We start from the raw sequence: 19,679 nt of genomic DNA, 5'->3' as shown, positions 1-19,679 counted from the left end.
TGGAACACGAATGGTGGGCTCGAGTTGGCATCTCGCGTGAAGACAACAACACACTCGTACACTCACCTCGTTACGAGGCGTTTTCCGCACTGTAGTTGGCAGGCAGGGCAGTGACAACGGCCGTGAAATAGGTTCAACGGCTCAATGAAGCTGAGAACCAGGTACGGTGGAACGTGGCCTGCTCGGGTGGCGATTTATTTCTTTCCATTTCGCACCAGGTCACGTCAACACCATTTGTGTTGTTCTCCACACTTCAATCATTCAGCTATCCCCCCCTCCCCCCGCCTTCCCCCGGCTTGACCATCCATCTCTCTTCATCCATCATCGACCCAGGCCTTCTCCAGACCCGCGGATCGTGCAGCACACGCACAGGCCCAGACTACAGTACGCCCTCCGGGTGCTTCTAAACAGCCGGCCACAAAGCACAACACGAGCCTTTGGCCTGCGCTTCCCCGTTGAACAATCCCTTCCCAGCCAGCTCATCGGCAGCAACCCCAAGGATATCCTCTCAGTGGTGCTGAGTGCGGTCACGATTGCGTGGGCACAGGACATCATGAGTTCGGTGTTTGACGAGCGCGACGGTACAGCCACTCCCTGCCTTGAAGTCGACCTGTTCGCCGACCCGCGTACTTGGACCGGGGAGCAGCCTGAACGTGAGACAAGCTTTGAGGAGTTCACACTGACCATCTAGCTGACTTCCCAGTCAAGATCATTCCGTGGGACCCGGACGAGTTTTCCGACTTTGAAGCTGTCGACGACTCGGAAGACGACTTTGACACCATGTCGCACGACGGCCATGGCTCGGGAGGCCAATCCACACCCACCTCCATGTCACGCACTCCCAGGCTCCTGGGCAAGACCAAACCCAAGTCCAAGTCCAAGACGACCAAGACCAAGACCGAACCGCACGCTGTCGACTTTATCCCCATCCTGCACTCGGACGACTCGCACGACCACCTCTCCGTCGCCTCCGACACCACCACCCGCTACCTCACTGCCTCCCCGGCCTCGCTTTCCACGCTCCACGAAGACGAATACGTCCCCTGCACGGAATGTAAAGCGGACAAGTCGGTTCCCGACTACTTGAAGGGACAGATGTACCCCACGGAAGACCTGCAGTCCCACATCGACTACTTTCATTCCGACAAGGAACGCATGTTGCGCTGGGTCGACTCGTTCAGTGTCAACCGCGAAGAGGACGGTGGGTGGGGGAGCAGGGAGGCGTTCCCTTGTCCGAGCGTTGGATGCCATGCCGTGTAAGTGTCACAGACGGAATCCTTTTCCTCGCTGACTGTCCAAGATTTGTTGTCGCATCGGCGTTCGCACAGCACGTTGTCACCGCCCACATCCGCGACACCGGTCCTCCTCCCATGCTCGACCCGGAATTCATGCTGGCCCTCGCTACCGCCGCCGCGGGCGGTGCTGGCGACCTCGCGCGGCACGCCAAGAGTCACATGCGCCGTCTGGAGAAGGAGGCAGGAGTCGTTCGCGAGGAGAAGGTGGTTGTGGTGAGGAGGAAGAAGCGCAGTCCCAACTAGGCCAGCTCATATACATACGAGGGGAGAGATGAAGGGAGACGAAGCGAGACGACGTGAGACGAAGCGAAGTGAGATGAAGTCAGAGTAATGATGTCTGTCGGTCGAAATACATGCTGTCTGCTTGTACACGCGTGGGTCAATAAATGCATGCCACAATGTTTGAAGGGAACAACGTTGGCATAGCAACCGCGTTGAACGATGTGGACAGCCAAGCGGTCAAGCGGACACGGTACACGTTGTTTGTGGCTGGACAAAAATGGCGCGTCGCCAAACTGTTGGCCACAGCACCTGCTCCCCCGCAGTTTCCGGCTCTCAACAAGCATACGACACAGATAGTGCCTAGCCGGCAATCCCACATGAGACCCACTGCTGCGTCAATGTGTTGCGTGTTGGCATTCCTCGCTTGAGTGGGTGCGTGGGCGCGGAGCTAGAGGATGTCGGTGAGGGGGCCGGAAGAGGGAATTGACGTAAATAGCGCACCCAAATATACACCTCTGGCCTCTGCGATGCAGTGGGGAACGACGACAGTTTCTCTCTCACACAATGCCACCGCTCTTTTATTGCACCCTCTCTCCGTTGCTCTCACAGAATTATCACTCTCTTGCTCGTCATCGCCTCCATTCGCACTGTACACTCGCCATCCCAGACACTCGTTCCCAGTTCACACACGGCCGCCCGTCCTGACAGGCCTCGGACACGACCCCCCAAGTCCCACTCATGGACGACCCAGATCCAGCAGATCCAGGAGGCTGTATGGAAGACCTTCTCTCCGCCTCTCCTGCTCCTATCCTCAACTGGATCTCCCCTGCCTACGCCGCCACAGGCGGTATCCCAAGTTCAGCCGAGTTGGATCCTGGCATCCGTCTCCTCGCAAGGAGCGTTGCTGTCCTGAGCATGTGTTTTGGTCATTGGGATCTGGACTGGACATTATGCGAATCGGTGAGTCACCCTTTCAATTGTTGAAGGTGGTGTCACCTCGCCCTGGGTGTGGCCTGCGCACGCGCGATGCAGAACTGAGAATTGACGTTGTTGCCCAGTACCTCGCCATTCCAGGTCTCCGCAAGGACATGCTCTATGACGTGTACGCGCGCACCCTGGGCGCGTTGCATACCCGCATCGGCGCGCTCAAGAAGCTCGAGGCCGGCGGCCAAGATACGAGTGAGTTGAGGATGTTGCAGCTGCTGTGTGTGTGTGCGCTGTGCGCGGCGACCGCGCACCGCCGCTCAATCTGTCCTCTCCCACCCCACGCACGTTCCCACACTCCCCAACATGGTCGCAGACTGACACACGCACGATTAGCCTCCCTCGGTCTGCTGTTCAAAGAACGGCCCGTTCTCAAGTCCCACCTCGTTGCCGGCCTGGACCTTCCCGACATCCACCTCATGGAGTTTACAATAGCCGCTGCACACGATATATGGCAGCAAAAGCGCTCCACGACGCCGTCGGCTGCCGTCCTGGGCGACATACAGCCGTGGATCACCGACGTGCCGTGCTGGGTCAAAGTGAAGATTGAAGCAGAGGGTGAGTGTTGTTGTGTGACGGACCCGACCGGACCAGACTGCGCGGCGCCGCGGTCTGGGGGATCGGCGTCGTCGAGTGAGGAGGAACCACTGTGGTTGACGTCAGCGGCTGTGAGCGACTACAGCGGCGAGAAGTGGGCCTGACGACTACGGCCCATAACGCGAGGTGAGTGCTGTAGGCGGAGAGAGCGCGCATTGGAATTGAGAGCTGACCGTCAAGGGTGGCAGAGACGAAGAGGTTTTGGGTGGGCGGCCGTGGCTGAGACACCACCATACGGCGAGACGCACAAAGCTCGGACCAGGCAACGAGAGAGGCAGGGAGAGAATGTGGGTGGTACCTGAGCCCCCAATGGTGGAGATTTCCACCATTTCATCGTTTATCTGTTGTGCATTACTTGTGGATTAGGCCAACTGTATGAATAGACGCACACATGGCCACTGCATCGGCGGTGCTCGCTGCCTGTTGCTGCTGGCATGTTGGGGACGCAGCAAGCAACTGACAGTGTGGGATCCCACCTGGATCGGCTATTGCCGCTTTGGGTGTGGGTAGTCGGGACCAAATTACCACGCTGTCCTGACGCGCGCATGGATCCACCACCCACCTACGGCTGCTGCTCGTCAACGTCAACAGCGTCTTGCTCTCCATCCATCGACCGCTCCTCACACACACACATACACCAGTCTAGCATCTCCCTCACTCTGCCCTCCTTGTACTCAACGCACAACATCCCCATCGCATAACAGCACAGGGCCACCCCCACGCGGCGGCCAGGCGCTCACACCTCTCCGCGCCTTCCCCCCTTCTGCGCGCCCCCCCCCCACCATCCTCGATTCCCAACATCGCACCCGGCTCGCCAGGTCACTTTCCTCGGACGTCCTTGCCCACCCCCACTCTCCCTAACTCCCGCCAGTCCCAATAATCTACCCCCACCATGTCCACCGCCGACCCCTCCAACCCTATCACCTCGGTGAACCCAATCACCTCTGTCTCGCCGGGCTATGCGGCTCCGGGCATCTACACCAACCAGGCGCTGCTCACGCGCCTGAACCTCGACCTCCGCGGCCGCATCTTCCCCGTCGAGCGCGAGACGCTCATGCTCCTCCCCGAGAGCGTGCTTTTGGGACTTTTCCCCCAAGGCCTGATTCTCTCCAAGCCCGCGTCGTGGGAGGGTGGCGACGACGGAGTGTTCACTGTTGATGTGAGTGGCCGGGGGGGGGGCGGAACGAGCGGAGAAAATGGCGTTACCGAAACGGGACTCGAGAGCGCTGAGCTTTCTGGCTCCTCCCAAGTGGCACTGCTGGCTGCACATTTACTGACGGCCTCTCTCTCTACAGTTTAACAGCGAGTGTTTCGAGTTTATATTGGACTTTTGGGCGGACGCCCAGGCCGCCTTCTACGGCACTCCCACCTCGCCGGGCCTCTTCCACGCGCAGCAGTCGATCCCGCCCAGCCCTACCGATCCCAACAGCGACATCAACCAGAACCCGTTGCTCACCAAGCAGGCCATCATTGTCCTGCGCGAGGAGCTCGAGTACTTTTCCATCACCACGCCCGGCGCGCTCGCCCGCGTCGACGACCAAGGACTGGCCAACGACGAGCTCCGCGCCCTCAAGCGCGCGGCCGGCGAGGCCCTCGCCTCCAAGCGCCAGATCTTCACCGCCCTCCAGCGCAACGTCAACAAGGAGAACAACCAGGCCGAGCAGCACCTCATTGACATGCTGTGCATGTCCGGGTTCAACCGCGACGACGAGTGGGGATTCCGCGCATGCGAGCCCACGCGCAACCTGATCTCGTCCATGGCCCTCGTCCTCCTCAAGACGGGTATCGTGCACCCCGGATCGCCCGGCGCGCCCGCCGACCTCTCGGCGCCCATCATCGACGACAGGCAGATGGGTACCGCGCAAAAGCTCCTGCTCTTCTGGCGCAAGCCCGCGCGTAAATGCTGGTGGGACGGCGTCGAGGTCGAGGTGCCCAAGAGCACGACGTCGACCGAGAACATGTCCGTCAAGGTTTGGGCAAGGCGGGTGTGGACCTTGGAGTTGTCTCTAGTGAGTCGAGCGAATGGATGATGCGCAGTGTGCTAACACTCGTGCTCCAGATTTAGGTGTTGTACTGTGTATTCCCGTTTCTCTGCACTTCGCCTTTTATTCTGCGCATGCATCTTTGTCATTGAGCATTGGTTTGAAAGGAGGTTGCATCCATCTAGCTAGCTTCTGAGAGGGAGCGATACAGCCCCGCCTTGCACTCCACCCGAGCAGCTTACTTTGGCTTGGTGCCGTATACGTACATGGTCGGCACACCCTCCTTGTCCGTCCCAAAGACGGGGAGTGTGCCGTTCCTGTCTCCGCCGACATCTACAAATCCATAGCGGTTGAGCAGGGCGCCGAGGAGTTCCGGGGAGAAGGGAGCGTGATGGACACCGGGCGCGTTGACCGAGCCGCCAGCCTGGACAGAGCGTCAGTTCTCAGCTTCCTTCGGAGACAAGGACAGCTGTAAAACGCACCTTTGCAGCAGCCTCTGCCTTTTCCTTTGCCCGCTCCGCACTCAACTCCTGCAGCACGTCGCGGCCGTTGGCGTACGTCGTAAACTCGGTGATGACGACCTTGCCTCCGGGCTCGAGCACGCTGAACACGCCCTTGAAGAAGCTCTCCAGGTCGTCGACGTGGTGCACCACAAGGACTGCAACGGCCACGTCAAACCGCTCCCGGGGCGGCCTGACCTGCCTCCCGGCGTCCTGCGGCGTAGGGGACGGCATGGGCGTACCGCGCATGAACGCGTCGCCGCTCTTGCTGTCGAGCTGGTGCAGCGCCCACGACACTTTGCCCTCCGTCTCCTTGTCGGCGTACGTCTCGGCAAACTTGGTCAGCATCCGGGGACTCGTGTCGATCGAGTGCACCGAGCCAAACTTGTCCACGAGGTGGGCGGTGACCACACCCGGTCCGCAGCCGACCTCGAGGAGCGAGAGGGACGGCAAGGTGGCCGCGTCGACGCCGGCGCGCGCCAGTGCGAAAACGATGTTTTCAGCGTTGAGCGCGGCCGTCTCTTGCCTAGGCGGCGGGCAGTCAGCAGAAGGGTCTTGGAGAGCGACAGAGGAAGACTCACATGCCTGGCTTGGTGACGTATTCGTCGGCATCCCAGTGGTCCTCGTCGCCGTGTCCGTGGCCGTGGCCGTGGCCATGTCCAGCCGCCGCCGCAACGTGGTGGTGGTGGTCCCCGGCGTGGTGGTGGCCGTGGAAATGGTTGTGGGCCTGTCCAGCGCCAGGAGCCTGGGGCTGTGTACCGCCCCCGCCTTGAAGGTGGCTGAGGAACGAGCTGGCAGTGTTGTCGTCGGCCATTGTTAGTCGAATGAGTGTTGTTGGGAAGATGGGAGTGTCGCTGGCCAGTGGAATGCGGGGTAATATGGAGGGGATGGGGGAGGGGCATGACCGGTCGGGTACACTCGACTTGTGGGGAAGCAGGCGGGTGGACAACGAGGTGGCACGCAGCAACGTGCACCGCAACACTTGCAACTGACTCATCAGACTCGGGGATCGGGGACGAGAAGACTGGGCGGAGACGTGTAGCATGCTTGCTTTGTGGTCTGGAGCTGGGTATCGACAGTGCGCTGACAAAGAGGTGCTCAACGACATGCCAAGACATCTTCGCTCCGCCACCCTCGCTATGGCCTGTGGCCGATGGCCTTTTAACAAGGATCGAATGAACTGCTTATGCACATTATCTTAACCTATCCACGGCCGTACATTGGTCCAGTGACTCTTCCTTAGCCCCGGACTCTTCTTCAACCACGAAGCATTCCGTTGTGTTCGCCAGCTGCCACTGTCAGCTTTATTCGACCTTGCCTTGCGCAGCTCACCTTCGTCGCCCTCGCGAATGGCAGCTAGACCGTCATTGTACCTAGAAGGGCCCCCAAAGCTAGTCCGTGAAGCAGTACCGCCGCCATTGTTCCAGCGCGGCACGCCGTTTGTGGGCCGGGCAAGAGAGAAGGAGGGTCGCGAGCCCGGTGGTGGCTGCGGGAGGGAGGTGGGTGCAGACGTGCTGTTGGCACGAAAACGGTATTGTCTGTGAACTGTTCAGCCCACGGGGACCAGTCTCGCTTAACAGTCACTCACTCCAAGTTTGTTCGTGGGCCGGGAAGCGGACCCGATCCGTAGCTTGCTGCGCTGTGTGGTCGAGCGGCAGCGTTGGTTACGTTGCGGTTGCCGCTGGGAAGAGCTGTGGAGCTGCGCTGGGGGTATTCGGGGTTGTTTGGGCGTCCAAAGGGGAAGCTGGTGGGTTAGTCGTTGAATATCTAAGTCCACCCACCCTCCGTCATCTCTGGGACGCTTGAGAGGTTGATTGGAAGGGTCGTGGAATGGCTGCTCGTTCTGCCCGTGGTTCTTATAGTTGTTCATGCCAGAGGGAAAGGTTTGCTGAGGCTGGCCGAAGGGGTTCTGGTTCTGAGGGACCATACCGTTCTGAAGTGGTCCGATACCGGTCTCTTGCATCTGGGGGGCATGTGCCGGAAGGCCCATGGTGCGTGAGGCGGCAACCTCGGTGAGCTTCTGCTTCAGAGTGCCGTTTTGCTGCTGAAGAGCATCGTTCTGGGCTCGGGCTTCGCCGAGCTGGCGCGAGAGGTCGGACACTTGGCTGGTGGGTTAGCGAGCTTGTGCGGGTGGTGCATTACCCACCGCTTGAGATCCTCTTCACTGGCCTTGAAACTTTCGAGTGAAGTCTTCACCTCGTCAAAGAAGGACTGCAGGTCAGCTGCCAGCTACTGCCGTCAATACAGCTGTCGACGCACTTGATACTGTTCAAGCCTTTGCCTCTGCGAGCGGGTGAGGCGGACGAGTTGGCCATGTTGAAACTGCGAGGTGAGTCAATTGTGGGTGCACCTGAGCACCTCACCTTGAGAACCGAGAATGATTCACCGATGCCCTCAAAGCTCTGCGCGGCAGGCTGGAACCAGCGCAGGAGTGAGGGCGAGAGACCTTCCTCGAGGAGCGTGTAGGCGACACCTTGGCGCGAGCAGTACGTGCATGTGCCATTGCGGTCTGGTGGGTCAGCAGAGCAGGACGGGGAGGAAAACCCACGGTTGTGGCTCGTGTCGTCACACAGGACGTGGCCACAGGACGTCATGTAGAACCTGCGCTGCTGGTGCTGATCCGTGGCGTGGAACGGGGTGGCGCTGGGGGTGAGCTCACCGGACATGAACCAGCTCCACTTACCACAGAGAGCAGGTCACAAACTCGAGGAAGGCCAGTGGCTGGCTTCCTGCAGGGCGCTGAGCACCGTTCTGGACGCTAAAGTCGGTACCATTGTTGCTCCGTGGCGGAAGACGGTACACGACCGGCGCAGGCATGACGGGGCAAGACTGGGGCTCGGATATATGGAGAGGATGTGCGCGGAAAGAGATGTGGACGGTTGGCGTAGTGCGGGTGGCAAAATGGAGGTAGTGAGAGCCAAGGAGGCGTGTAGGACGGTGAGGGAGAAGGGGAGTGGTATCGCAGAGGCTGTGCCGAGGGCGTACAGGGGATGAGACACCGTCGTCAGTGCTGGTTGGGGTGGATGCACCAACCCGTGTCAGTGAGAGGGATGGAGAAAGTGAGAGAATTTGAGATGCAGTTGCAGCGGTGAGGGAAGGAGGGAAGGCAAAGAGGGAAGGCGAAGGAGGAAGGCGGGCTCGGTGGTACGGGGGGTGGGCTCCTGCTGGGTGCTGCTTTTGTAATCTAGTGCGGCGCGGATTGTACGCATCTGCAGTTGTCTCGCGGCTGGTCGTCTTTCATGCTGCATGTCACCTGCTATACCACATACTGGGCCCCACCTTGGCACAGTGCATCTAGTACGCGTCGCCCTCGTGACGGTCAGACACAAAGCCGAGGGATCCCAGGACCTTGTCCTTGACAATGTTATCCCTCTCTCTCCGCTTCTGCGAGGCGTCAGTTTTAATCATCGGCAGTCCATCTCGGCCATCTCTTACCTCTTGAGCGGCAAGCTTGTCGCGCATCTCGTCCAACGGGATCTCGACAAAGGGCAGGTTGTCCTCGGCGATCAGATCCTGGGGTGTCAGTTGACAACCGGTACACCGCAACTCACAATCTCGCCCAGTGCAACAACGTTCTCTCCACGGATAAGCAGCACACCTGCGCATTGGTCAGTCGCGGAAAGGGGAGCAGTAGATGTTGGGACCCACCAATGTCAACATCGCTGTACTCGAACTTGTAGTGTAACCGCTCGACAGTGCTCTCAAGGAGGAAGTTGGCTAGACGGGATCAGCGAGTGTAACTCGTGCAGCGGGGCGGACCCCGTAGCGGAGCTCACCAAACTGGTCGTAGCTACGGAGAACACCAGTGAGCTTGCGACCGTCTCGCAGGACGACAAGGACCTTCTCTGCGGATAGTCAGCCTCTGCACATGTCCCATGACACGCACTGTCCACAAGGTCGACGAGCGAACCCGAGGTGGTGAACGGGATGAGGGCGTCCATTGTAGGCGGCGCCGCAACGGAGAACGGTGGATGAAAGGGATGTGGGAAGGAGGATAGCGAACAACTGAGTGCTCTAGTTGTCGATCGTGAGCTCGACAAGTGCTGTAATGTGGGAGATGGGCGTTGGAGGGCGTGGATGGGATGGGAGATCGGGACAAGTGGAAGTGGAATGTGGACAACAGGGAAAACGATGGCAATGACGGGAGCATTTTGTTTTGTTGTTGAGCCATCAGTGGGCGGCGTCTTGGCAGATGGGTCGCCAGAATCGAGAGATGGAGCGAGAAGGGCACAAGAGACACCCAGCGGGGTCCATACATGACACAAACAATGTACACACAAAACTACTGCTGCTTCTCAGGGGACGCCGCGAGCAACTCGCCCTCAACCTCGAGTGCGTCCGACTTGTCCAGCGAAACCTGGTCCCGCTCTTCAATCTCGCCAGTTGACTCCCTGTGGGGTTCATGCTGGACAGGCTCCAGCTCAACATCTTCGTCCTGCTCCTCTTCCTGCTCCTCTTCCTGCTCCTCTTCCTGCTCCTCGTCCGGCTCCTCGTCGCGATCCTCGTCCGGCTCCTCGTCGCGCTCCTCGTCTCGCTGTGACTGTTGGCCCCTTGACCGACGCTTCCTTGGAGATTCGGACGAATCTTGGTCGCGGCTTCGTTTCTTGCCTGCTGCCCTCTCCTTCTCCGTGCGCAGGGTAAAATCCACGCTGCGGCGGACGTAACGGTCGATCATGTGGTCGAGAATCGTGCCGTCGGACCACTTCTTCTGGCGCGTACGGCGGTAGTGCTCGTGCCATGCTGCCGGGGTGTGCCGTGTTGCCCAGTGATAAATGGAGTCCTCACGACGGGTTTAGCGGTAAGTATAGAGCCAATGCCCGCAACTTACATTCAGTGTCTCATAGAGAGATCGAGCGGTTCGACCGCTGTCGGTCGGTCGGTGAAACGCGACGAACCGAGCCAGGTAGTCGCGGTCACTGGACGTGAATGGCACTCTGCCGCGGGATTGGTGAGGCAATTCCGCAGTCCGTTTGGCGAGAGAAGGCCTGCGAGGAAGTTCAACGTACACCCTATCGCGCGGCGTGTGTGGTGACGACTTGTGCGCCGTCCTTGGCGATGAATGCTGGTGTTGTTGCGTTGGCGACTTCTGGGCGGCACTGGGCATAGTTATGGCGCGCGGGCGGGCCTTGGGGATGGATTCAAACACCCACTGGGGGTTGTGGAACGTTACGCCGTCCCACTCGTCTGGTGGGTTGCGGAGAAAGGAGTGGCCATCGGGCACGATACAGGTGTTGCAGTTGGGCTCCGAGACGACAATAGCGCCGTGTTTCTGCTGGGTCAGCTTGCACCACGGTTTAACGCCTACCTCCAACGCAACCATGACGCGCTGCCGCAGACTGTCGTCTCCCAGGCCGGGCACGGCCACGAGGAGACTCTGTCCCTGCTTGTCCAAGAAGAGCGGCTTTGTGGAGTCTGGTCTCAACGCCTTGTCTGAGAAGTACACGCGGGCCAGCCAGTCCGGGTAGGCGATGAATGCATGGCCGCTTTTCACACGAGGTATTTGCTGCACCCCTTTGGAGTGAGATTCCCTCAAGCCGTAGTACGCGAGTACGACGTCTGCGTCCTTGCTACTCTGTGTGACCTTGCCGTTGCGTTTCTGGACGTCAGCTCTGGCGCGTGAATATCGAAGCTCACTGAGATGCGGTTGACGAGGTGCTCGCGAATTGGGCTTGGAACCCAAGATGGGATGAAGAAGATGATCTCTGTCCAAGGGAATGTAGTGGTACCGTTGAGCCAGGATGGTAAGGAGCCGAATGACCGAGGCCTTTGGGACGGAGAGGACGTCTCTGAATCGGAAGAGGGTGCCGGGGTTGAATCCTGCGCACGCTCGCTCTCGCCCTCGCTCTCGCTCTCAACCCTCTTATGGCTTGTTGTCCGACCTGATCCGTCAGTTATATCAGGATCATGATCGTACTTACCCATCTTGCCTGGCGGATGGGAAGTCAGTACGTCGCTTGGGTGGAGTAAGGTGTAGTTGTGCGATGTTCACCGTTGCGTTGTTCCGTTGTTTACATGTATCAGCCGTATAGACCTCCACCTGCTAATGGGCCAGGCACAATTAGATTGTCTGATTACAACGATGAATCACATCTTGGGGGCTTCTTTATCCTGCCGTACAGTCCATCATTTACAACGCTACTACAGACGAGCAGGCCAGCTTCGCCGGCCAAGCTTCTGCGACTCCCGCTACATCTTCATCCTGCGCACGTCCTTCTGCAGTTCCTCGTATTCGGCATTGAGGGACGACTGGCGGGCAGCCACAATCGCCTCGGCCTCGCCGCGTGCTGCATCTTTGTCAACAGATCGACGACGTGCTGGGGGAGGCACGGCAGGAAGCTCCTTCACGTTCTTGGACGAGCTGGACTGTTTGCGCAGCGAGCTGTACGTTGTATAGTCCACGGGGATTGAGTTGGTGCGGCGGGGAGGTAGGGTGGGTGGTTGCATGATCGTTGGCTGGTTGAAGATGGTCGGTGGGTTGAAGATGGTGGGTGGTGGTTTTGAAGAGGCCGGCGGAATGAACCGTGTCGTTCGCGCTGCAGGTGGTGGCTGTGGTGTTGTCGGTGCGAATGCAGACGCATATGCGGTAGCCTGCATAGCACGCTGGTGTGCACGCTCTGCCTTTGTTGTGGCACGGTCCCGCGCTCGCTCAGCACGTTCGGCAGCTTTCCGAACAGACTTTTCCGCCTTCCTCGTCGACGACTCTGCGGTGCGCTCCGCCTTACGCTGCGCCTTCTTGGCTCTACGGAGAGCCTTACGAGCCGTCTTTTCAGCCTTGCGTCGCGCTTGCGCGGCCTCCATCTCTGCCTTGATCTGTTGGTGCTCGGCGCTAATGCGAGCCCTCTCGGCTGGAGACAGCCCCGACTGGGTGAAAGGTCAGCGATCAGCGACCCGTGTCCGATACACAGGGCAGGGAACGCACATCAAGCGATGAGAGCGATGACAGAGAGGTAACCGACGTTGACGATGACGAGGAGCCCGAAGACACCGAGTAGCCTTTCCGGGCCGGAGACAGCCGCTGGTTGGGCGATACCGAACCGCGAGTTGACACGGCTAGCGAAGTCGTGGCTCCTGTCGCTTCGTCGTAACTCGGGGGTGCAGCTGGGAGCTATGCATTTGGTTGGCATATCATTCATGCTTACGGCGTTCCCGCCTGCCCTGGAAGAGTGGTACATACCTGATCCGCCGCACGCTGGGTGCTCTTAGCAGGTCGATCATTCTTGCGTTTGTCGTGGGAACGTGCGTGTGAGTGGCAGTGCTTGCTACTACAACCGTCGCTATGAGTATCTCCATAGACAGACCCAGACGAGTCTCGGGAGGGGGTGTTGCCCATCGTCGGAACAGATAACAGCGATGGGAGTGGTGTGAGAGGGAGTTAATACGTGGGAAGGAACGCGGCCGTTGGTAGAGTCGGTAAATATATTGGAAAGCGTCCACCTTTGTGCCATCGGACCACCTTTTGGGGCTATGAGGCGATGCAGACGTCCACCTGCAACCTGTGGTATTTGCCGGTGCACCGCCGACTCTAGGACCTCCGGACCTGAGGGCTTGAATGTTGCGATGAGCAACGCTGCGGCGCTGACGCGTCTTCCGCTATTGCTTTCAGTTTGTTCCTTGCTCCGGCCAAGCCACTTTGGTAGAAATAGTAGACCTAGACGACGGTACCGACCGGAGCCGCCGTGAACCGAGAGCCTGGTGACATGTGCACCCTTGATTGCCAGGCCTGCCCTTCTGCTGGAAGCCAGTTCGGTTCCAAAATACCGCAGCCCTATGCAGCACACAGTAGAGATTACCAGATACAAGTGCATGCCGCAGGCCTAGTTGATCTTGCCGGGAACCCAAACCAAATCCCTCCCATGTGCCAAGACAAACAAATACAATAATAAAAGACAAAGAAACAGTTGATTTCGATTTTAACCGCGTCCTACTTTCCTCGATCATCGTCTGGGTTGGTAAGACCCAGTGTCTTTCGTTGTTGAGGGCGGCGTGGATTGACCGGGGCATTCGGGTGGACTCCACCTCCCATCAGGAGTGCGTCGTCAGCATGATCGTGGTATGCTGGAGGTGCTTCTTTGACATCATTGCCAAAGGCCTGTTCCTGTCAGCAACGTGTTCCGATGCGGGATCACTCACACTTGTGGACGGCCCAGAAGTGTCAACAACTAGAGGAATAGGAGTGGACGCTCGTGATTGCGATTGTGGGACAGGAGGAAGGTCTGACATGACTGGCGGGGCTGTCGGTGCAAAAAGTGTAGGCGACTCAGTTGGAGCTTGAGCTACAGGTGGAGCAATTGGCTGTCCGATGATTTCGCTCAGAGCTGGAGCCCGGCGATGTGCTCCGGTTGTAGATGACGACCGCTGCACTCCATAATCGACATCGGACGAGCTGGAGCCCGCTGGGGATATGGGTGCGCCGTCTACGAACGGGGTCACACGCTTCCCCCTCGTCTTGGTCTCAAGATATGTGACCAGGTCGTACGCGGGGCCGTAAATGAGGCTTCGCTTGGGCTGGCGCATCTCACGCATGAGTGGGGTGGGAGGGCCGGAGTTGTTGAAGTCTCGGTGAGCCTCAATACCAGCCTTGACGGCTGAATAAAGGAACGACATGTGTGATGACAAGGAGTGGAGTGTGTAGCAGATCGGCCGACGACAAGATCAGAGATCAGACATGCCCTCAACTGTACGACTCGGCTCCCGGTCGTCTGCGGTGACTAAGACCGTGCCTTTTAGGCCCGTCTATTTCGAACCCTCGTGTTGGCAAGGTTGCTGCAAGACAAGACTCTGCAAGTGGTGTTCGTTGAGCCGCAAGGCTCATGTCTGTTGCATAACTTAGTCCAAAATACTTATATGGCTTTGAGACCCGAAGTTACCAGCACAAAGAGTACATATGCCCATGGGCAAGAGGCGATGAAGGCGGTCTTCAGACTTTGAACACCGACGTCGAAAGACGGGCCGATCTTGAAAGTGACGTTGGTCTACACCCTGTGCCCTGTCGTATCTCTGCTGGGTATGTCGGCTGTGCGTTCAAACGCCTTGCAGTTGCAACTTGTAGACACTGCATCATTATAGTACTCAGTGGAACGGTACACCAACTTTCAGCTGAGCATCATCGCAATCGTTGCGCACAAACGCTACTGATTACGGCTCATTATGGTTGAAGGCAATTGCGGTTTTGTAACGAGGGACCCAGGCCTACAAATGAATACAATTTCTGGACATCGTCGGATTTCAGCGCAACCTGTTTATTGGGGCGCAACATCCATACGTTAAATGAGTCTCCTTTGCCATAGATATATGGCCATATGGCCACATGGCCATATGGGCCGCAGGCCTTCGGTTGCGTACATGTTGCAAGCTCGGTGCAGCATGCAGATGGTGCAGATGGTGCAGACCACGCCGAAAACACACAACGGCTCGCCCCCGATTGGAACCACAGACGATACTGCGTTATGGATTGGTTCCGTATCACTACACGTGTCATTCCGCATATGGCCCTCGTCCCAAACGCTGGCGCCCCCGCCAGCGAGAGTGGACTCGCGCGCTCTCTTCCACCCGTTTCCACCGAGAAGCACCACCACCGACCCTCTACCCCACCTTCATCCCACCATGTCCATCGAAAACCTCACCCTCGAGGACAACCTTGAGTCCGGCGTCACCGTCGAGATCCACTCGCGCCCCGAGCGCAAGGCCAGGAAAGCCCGTGCGTGTCTCTTTTCACGACCACTCTCCGACGCCGGCGTGCCGCCGCATCCAGCAGTTCGCACACCGAGTCTGGAAGGACAACCCCCTTCGTTGCATTGATGAGGCATTGCTGACCCGCTTCTCAGTTGAGGGCCTTGGCCTCAAGAAGGTTCCCGGAATCCAGCGTGTTACCCTCCGCCGCCCCAAGAACGTCCTTCTCGTCGTTGCCCAGCCCGAGGTCTACAAGGCCCCCGGCTCGGACTGCTACATCGTCTTCGGCGAGGCCAAGATCGAGGACCCCGCCTCGGCCGCCCAGGTCGCTGCCCAGCAGCAGCTCCAGGCTTCGACCGCCGCCGCCCAGGCTGCCCACGCCCAGGGTGGCTTCAAGGACGGTGTCCCCCAGTCGCTTGAGGACCTGATGGGTGGTGACGAGTGAGTGGTGGTTGTTGCTCGGGTGGTGGTGCAACGGGGCTCCAGCACGGCTCGCACTTGTGCCAAGGCACTCGTATAGACATTATGTGTCTGCGTGTACACCACCACTCGCACCTTGCAACAGCACAAGCTATTGTGTCATGACACGCAAGTCGCTGACGAAAACAGCGCCCCCGAGCTCGAGGAGGGTGAGAAGCCCGCTGCCGCTGCCGGCAGCGGCAAGGTCGAGGACGAGGACGTCAAGCTCGTCGTCGCCCAGACCGGCTGCACCGAGGAGAAGGCCCGTGAGGCCCTCACCGCTGAGAACGGTGACCTCATCAATGCCAGTGAGTGCTGATACCGCTGGCAACTATGTTTCCGCGCCAGCTATTTGACTTTTTATTGTCCCTTGCTGACACTCCGTTAAAGTCATGCGCATCGGCGCCTAAGGGATTAGCAGAAGATATGTGGCAGCACGCAGCAGGGTAGTGTAATTACATTGGGCCCATGCACATGTGCGTGAGAGGACTGTCGTCGATGATGCTGCTGCAAGCTTCGGCACTGCCAGTGCGAGAGACTGATGTTCCATTTTCCACTGACTGTCATCGTTCACCTTGTGCCTGATCGTACCACGCGACAAATGATAGCGCACTCTTGCTCTCTTGCCTTTGTTTACATATTCAGAGACCGGAAAGCTACGCATCATCCGGCCTCTTGCGCTTGGCATTGCGCTCCTTCATCTCATGCTCCGCACCGATGACCTGGAGTCAACCAGGTCCATGACGCCGAGACTCACCCACTGTATCCTCTGTGTGCAGCAAAACAGGCGCTCGACGTACGGAAGCAGCTCGCGACCGTCGTGCCTGCCAGCCAGGACGGCAAGAGCCTCACCGATGAGAACAAGTTCGGCGAGGAGCGCGGACAGGTCGGACTCCATGTGCGGGTCGTAGATGCAGAGGGGATATGACTCTGTAGGGGTGCTGGCAGCGGATACCATTGTTACGTCTTCGTTGTTCATATTGGCGGAGCGGTGGTGATGGTGATGGTGATGGTTCGGCTTGGTCACCCAGTTGCCCATTGTTTGCGCGCAAGTGCGAGTGGCGATGTAGCAAGGAAGAGGGCCTTGATGGATCGCTACTGACAAGAGCTCTAGACTACATCATCCGTGCCCTCGTTGTGCAGCTTCCGTGCACGTCCACCGACAATAACAATTGCCGAGTGTGGGCGGCCTTCGAACTTTCGGGGAACGGCGCAGCAGCCGGGCGGGGCATAGGGCGTTGGGCTCAGCACGCGTTCCCAGTACGTCCTCTCATGCACCATGCCCATATTCTACTTTCTGCATGGCCACTGCCTCCCAAACTCGCTAGCGGTCGTGCACAGCAGCACCTGCCTGGCGGACGCCATGGGACGACGGTGTGTCCAGCGATCCAGCGACGACCACACGGCCCAAAGGCAGCTGTTCGCATTCAGGCACGCCACGTCCACCCCGCCCAGCCGACGGAAACCTCGGCAGCGTGTCTCGTCTCTCGACAACACTCCCAACACAACAACCAACACCCACCCACGTCGACACGCCAAAGTGCGGCTCACCCTCATGGAAGAGGTACGCTTACTGTTCCCTTCCGGGCGTTCCATGCTAACAGTCAAGCCGCGCTCCCCATCCTCCCCCGCAGCAGGCGATATCGGGGCGGCGACCTCTAACCCCATTGCTTCGCCCGTGCACGATGACCTGGACTTCGACGCAGGTGACATTGGCGCAGGCATGCAAGACCTGGTACTCGACTCGGACTCTGCCGGAGACATCGGCGAAACTGAGATGCACGAGGCCGGCGGGCACGAATCTCTTGACTTGTCGTCAGGAGCACGAGACCACGAGGGCTTCGCCGATGTCAACCTCGATGATGATGACGCAGGGGATATCGGCGGCGCTCGCTCGCCATCCCCTCCCCCTGTGCCCGTATCCAAGACAAATGGCCAGGACATTCCCTCTACAGCAGCAGCACCCGAACCAGCCCGCTCCCCTGTCGCCTCCTCCCCACGCCTATCCATATCCCCTGCGCCGGAGGAGTCGCTCCTGGCTCGCCGGTCACAAACCATGACGCCCCTGCGTGTAGTTCCACCCATCGTGACGACCACACCGGACGCTGTGAAAGAAGTTCTTTATTCGCCTGATGCCCCACTTTTCCGCTCCACCTCGCGAACGACAACGACGTCTGAGCGCCCGACAAGCGTCCACAGTATGCGTTCGGCGCTGTCTGGCGGAAGCCTCGCCTCGCCTCGTGTCGTCACCTCGCCCCTCTTCCGCACCGTCGAGATCCCACACGCTACAGCTACGGACGACGAGGAAGGGTCGCCGGATGAGTCGGCTCCGTTTGAGTCTATCCCTATCGACGAGCAGGACGCTCCGCCTCCTGTCCCCATCCTGCCGGCGCTGCATACGCGGTCCGACTCTCGACACTCGCTGAAGCTTGGGCACAGCAAGCGCGACTCGTGGGGTGGCTTTGGTATTGATGCCCACGGCCAACCGGTCGCACACGGTGTGCTGCCCGTCCACCCACCACCGACAAACGGCAGTGCCACCGCTCCGGCCGGCGGTGGGGTCACGAGCCCCGCGCGCGTCCCGTCGCCGGCTTCTGGTTCGTCTACGCCGAGGCGACATGCGCCACCAGCACACCCACACCCATTCCCTATCCCCACCACCTCTCCGTCCGCCCACACCATTGGCCTGCCATCAAGTGCGCCAGTTTCATCCTCGTCGACCCCGCACCCGACTCAAGCACTCGGAGTCAAGGGCACGTCAGCGTTTGAGAAGTTTATCTCGCGCACTCGTCCTTCCCACTTGCCACCAAAGGACAAGACTGAGGACGCGGAACACTTGCACGAATGGGAACATATGATGGCCAAGAGCCGCGAGCACGAGACTGAGCGCCGAAAACTGGCCGAGGCCAAGGCTCACGAGCGCGAGAGGCACGTCGTGGCTGTCACCCCAAAGTGGGAAGCGCTCCTCGATGAGTTTAACGCGGTCAAGATCCGCGAGACACCGGCTCTGAGGCATTTCTGGTTTGAGGGTGTGCCCCCGCAACTGCGCGGCAAGGCGTGGTCATTGGCTGTTGGCAATGCGCTGGCAATGCACAAGGGTAAGCTGTGTCGGTCAGAATGCAGCTGACATCAGACGCGTACAGGACATATCTGCGACGTGCGGAGCGTGCGCTGGAGCTGGGACGGTTCCCGCAAGATATTCTTGTGCAACTGGAAAAGGACCTCGACGAGACATTGGTCCCACTTCACGTCTTTCACCGTGGCAGCCCCATGCGCGACGACTTGAAACAACTCGTTTGCGCTTGGGTTGTCTACCGCTCTGACGAGGGACGAGGGTACGCGCCGTTCATTACGCGCGTGGCAGCAATGTTCATCCTCGTGGCCCCCCCGCCTGTGGCCTTTATCACACTGTGCAACTTCCTCGCCCGCTCGTGCCTGCACGCGTTCTACACGGACACGACCGACGAGATTGACGCCTACTACCGTGTCTTTGAAAACCTCCAGGCAGACATGTTCCCACGCATCTTCGCCAACTGCAAAAACTTGGGCTTGCGCTTACCCGAGTCGTACTTCCGCTCAGTCCTTGTTGAGCAGGTGCCCTTTGACGCCGCGTGCCGACTGTTTGACCAGATCATGCTTGATGGCGACGGATACATCTTCCGCGCAGCCTTGGCCATCTTTGGCTTCCTCGAGCCCCGTCTGTACTACCCAGACCACGAGGAGATTCTGTCCGTGCTCGAGGGCAGGAACAAGGCTACACAGGCGATCTCGGATCGCGAGCGAGAGCGTGCCCGTCTCCGTGGCGAGCAGTATGACATGGCCCTCGACGGCAAGCTGAGTGTCTTTGGCTTGCATGAGGAACCGCTGTTTGAGTGGCTCGAGCATGACGGATGGCGCGAGAGTGGGTTCCAGCGTCTTGTGACGCGTGAGCTCCCAGACTAGTCTGCCCCTTCCACCCTGCATAATTTAAA

General features: G+C 59.1%; 12 protein-coding genes across 12 annotated transcripts; 5 read left to right on the top strand and 7 right to left on the bottom strand.

The window, feature by feature from the left end:
- Nucleotides 1-553: 553 nt before the first annotated feature.
- On the top strand, nt 554-1,538 carry EHS24_008449 (uncharacterized protein; the record flags this gene model as incomplete). Its single annotated transcript, XM_028623762.1, has 3 exons — nt 554-653; nt 704-1,256; nt 1,301-1,538. The coding sequence occupies 3 exons, from the start codon at nt 554-556 to the stop codon at nt 1,536-1,538; spliced, it is 891 nt and encodes a 296-aa protein (XP_028475736.1).
- Nucleotides 1,539-2,255: 717 nt separating this feature from the next.
- EHS24_008448 (uncharacterized protein) lies at nt 2,256-3,218 on the top strand (the record flags this gene model as incomplete). Its single annotated transcript, XM_028623761.1, has 4 exons — nt 2,256-2,477; nt 2,576-2,696; nt 2,838-3,059; nt 3,184-3,218. 4 exons carry the CDS (start codon nt 2,256-2,258, stop codon nt 3,216-3,218), a joined length of 600 nt encoding a protein of 199 aa, XP_028475735.1.
- A 772-nt stretch (nt 3,219-3,990) lies between these two features.
- EHS24_008447 (uncharacterized protein) lies at nt 3,991-5,163 on the top strand (the record flags this gene model as incomplete). The annotated part of the gene is made up of 3 exons (XM_028623760.1): nt 3,991-4,257; nt 4,394-5,107; nt 5,158-5,163. The coding sequence occupies 3 exons, from the start codon at nt 3,991-3,993 to the stop codon at nt 5,161-5,163; spliced, it is 987 nt and encodes a 328-aa protein (XP_028475734.1).
- Nucleotides 5,164-5,318: 155 nt separating this feature from the next.
- EHS24_008446 (uncharacterized protein) lies at nt 5,319-6,394 on the bottom strand (the record flags this gene model as incomplete). The annotated part of the gene is made up of 3 exons (XM_028623759.1): nt 5,319-5,504; nt 5,563-6,106; nt 6,162-6,394. The coding sequence occupies 3 exons, from the start codon at nt 6,392-6,394 to the stop codon at nt 5,319-5,321; spliced, it is 963 nt and encodes a 320-aa protein (XP_028475733.1).
- Nucleotides 6,395-6,837: 443 nt separating this feature from the next.
- On the bottom strand, nt 6,838-8,397 carry EHS24_008445 (uncharacterized protein; the record flags this gene model as incomplete). Its single annotated transcript, XM_028623758.1, has 9 exons — nt 6,838-6,869; nt 6,913-7,118; nt 7,169-7,324; nt 7,362-7,685; nt 7,727-7,791; nt 7,840-7,902; nt 7,944-8,053; nt 8,129-8,223; nt 8,264-8,397. 9 exons carry the CDS (start codon nt 8,395-8,397, stop codon nt 6,838-6,840), a joined length of 1,185 nt encoding a protein of 394 aa, XP_028475732.1.
- Nucleotides 8,398-8,874: 477 nt separating this feature from the next.
- LSM1 (Sm-like protein) lies at nt 8,875-9,521 on the bottom strand (the record flags this gene model as incomplete). The annotated part of the gene is made up of 6 exons (XM_028623757.1): nt 8,875-8,964; nt 9,016-9,093; nt 9,132-9,178; nt 9,229-9,297; nt 9,357-9,425; nt 9,467-9,521. The coding sequence occupies 6 exons, from the start codon at nt 9,519-9,521 to the stop codon at nt 8,875-8,877; spliced, it is 408 nt and encodes a 135-aa protein (XP_028475731.1).
- A 341-nt stretch (nt 9,522-9,862) lies between these two features.
- On the bottom strand, nt 9,863-11,502 carry EHS24_008443 (uncharacterized protein; the record flags this gene model as incomplete). The annotated part of the gene is made up of 6 exons (XM_028623756.1): nt 9,863-10,360; nt 10,409-10,496; nt 10,587-10,849; nt 10,886-11,176; nt 11,215-11,459; nt 11,499-11,502. 6 exons carry the CDS (start codon nt 11,500-11,502, stop codon nt 9,863-9,865), a joined length of 1,389 nt encoding a protein of 462 aa, XP_028475730.1.
- Nucleotides 11,503-11,766: 264 nt separating this feature from the next.
- Nucleotides 11,767-12,910, bottom strand: EHS24_008442 (uncharacterized protein; the record flags this gene model as incomplete). The annotated part of the gene is made up of 3 exons (XM_028623755.1): nt 11,767-12,441; nt 12,500-12,685; nt 12,755-12,910. The coding sequence occupies 3 exons, from the start codon at nt 12,908-12,910 to the stop codon at nt 11,767-11,769; spliced, it is 1,017 nt and encodes a 338-aa protein (XP_028475729.1).
- Nucleotides 12,911-13,501: 591 nt separating this feature from the next.
- On the bottom strand, nt 13,502-14,184 carry EHS24_008441 (uncharacterized protein; the record flags this gene model as incomplete). The annotated part of the gene is made up of 2 exons (XM_028623754.1): nt 13,502-13,669; nt 13,711-14,184. The coding sequence occupies 2 exons, from the start codon at nt 14,182-14,184 to the stop codon at nt 13,502-13,504; spliced, it is 642 nt and encodes a 213-aa protein (XP_028475728.1).
- Nucleotides 14,185-15,183: 999 nt separating this feature from the next.
- Nucleotides 15,184-16,118, top strand: EGD2 (GAL4 enhancer protein; the record flags this gene model as incomplete). Its single annotated transcript, XM_028623753.1, has 4 exons — nt 15,184-15,277; nt 15,405-15,690; nt 15,859-16,016; nt 16,099-16,118. The coding sequence occupies 4 exons, from the start codon at nt 15,184-15,186 to the stop codon at nt 16,116-16,118; spliced, it is 558 nt and encodes a 185-aa protein (XP_028475727.1).
- A 246-nt stretch (nt 16,119-16,364) lies between these two features.
- EHS24_008439 (uncharacterized protein) lies at nt 16,365-16,666 on the bottom strand (the record flags this gene model as incomplete). The annotated part of the gene is made up of 2 exons (XM_028623752.1): nt 16,365-16,430; nt 16,466-16,666. 2 exons carry the CDS (start codon nt 16,664-16,666, stop codon nt 16,365-16,367), a joined length of 267 nt encoding a protein of 88 aa, XP_028475726.1.
- Nucleotides 16,667-17,071: 405 nt separating this feature from the next.
- On the top strand, nt 17,072-19,650 carry EHS24_008438 (uncharacterized protein; the record flags this gene model as incomplete). The annotated part of the gene is made up of 2 exons (XM_028623751.1): nt 17,072-18,806; nt 18,842-19,650. 2 exons carry the CDS (start codon nt 17,072-17,074, stop codon nt 19,648-19,650), a joined length of 2,544 nt encoding a protein of 847 aa, XP_028475725.1.
- Nucleotides 19,651-19,679: the final 29 nt, after the last annotated feature.

Source organism: Apiotrichum porosum (assembly GCF_003942205.1).
Source record: "Apiotrichum porosum strain DSM 27194 chromosome Unknown scaffold_7, whole genome shotgun sequence".
In the NCBI taxonomy this organism is placed as follows: domain Eukaryota; kingdom Fungi; phylum Basidiomycota; class Tremellomycetes; order Trichosporonales; family Trichosporonaceae; genus Apiotrichum; species Apiotrichum porosum.
The sequence above is the reverse complement of the archived record's forward strand: the minus strand, read 5'-3'. Positions and strand labels throughout refer to the sequence as shown.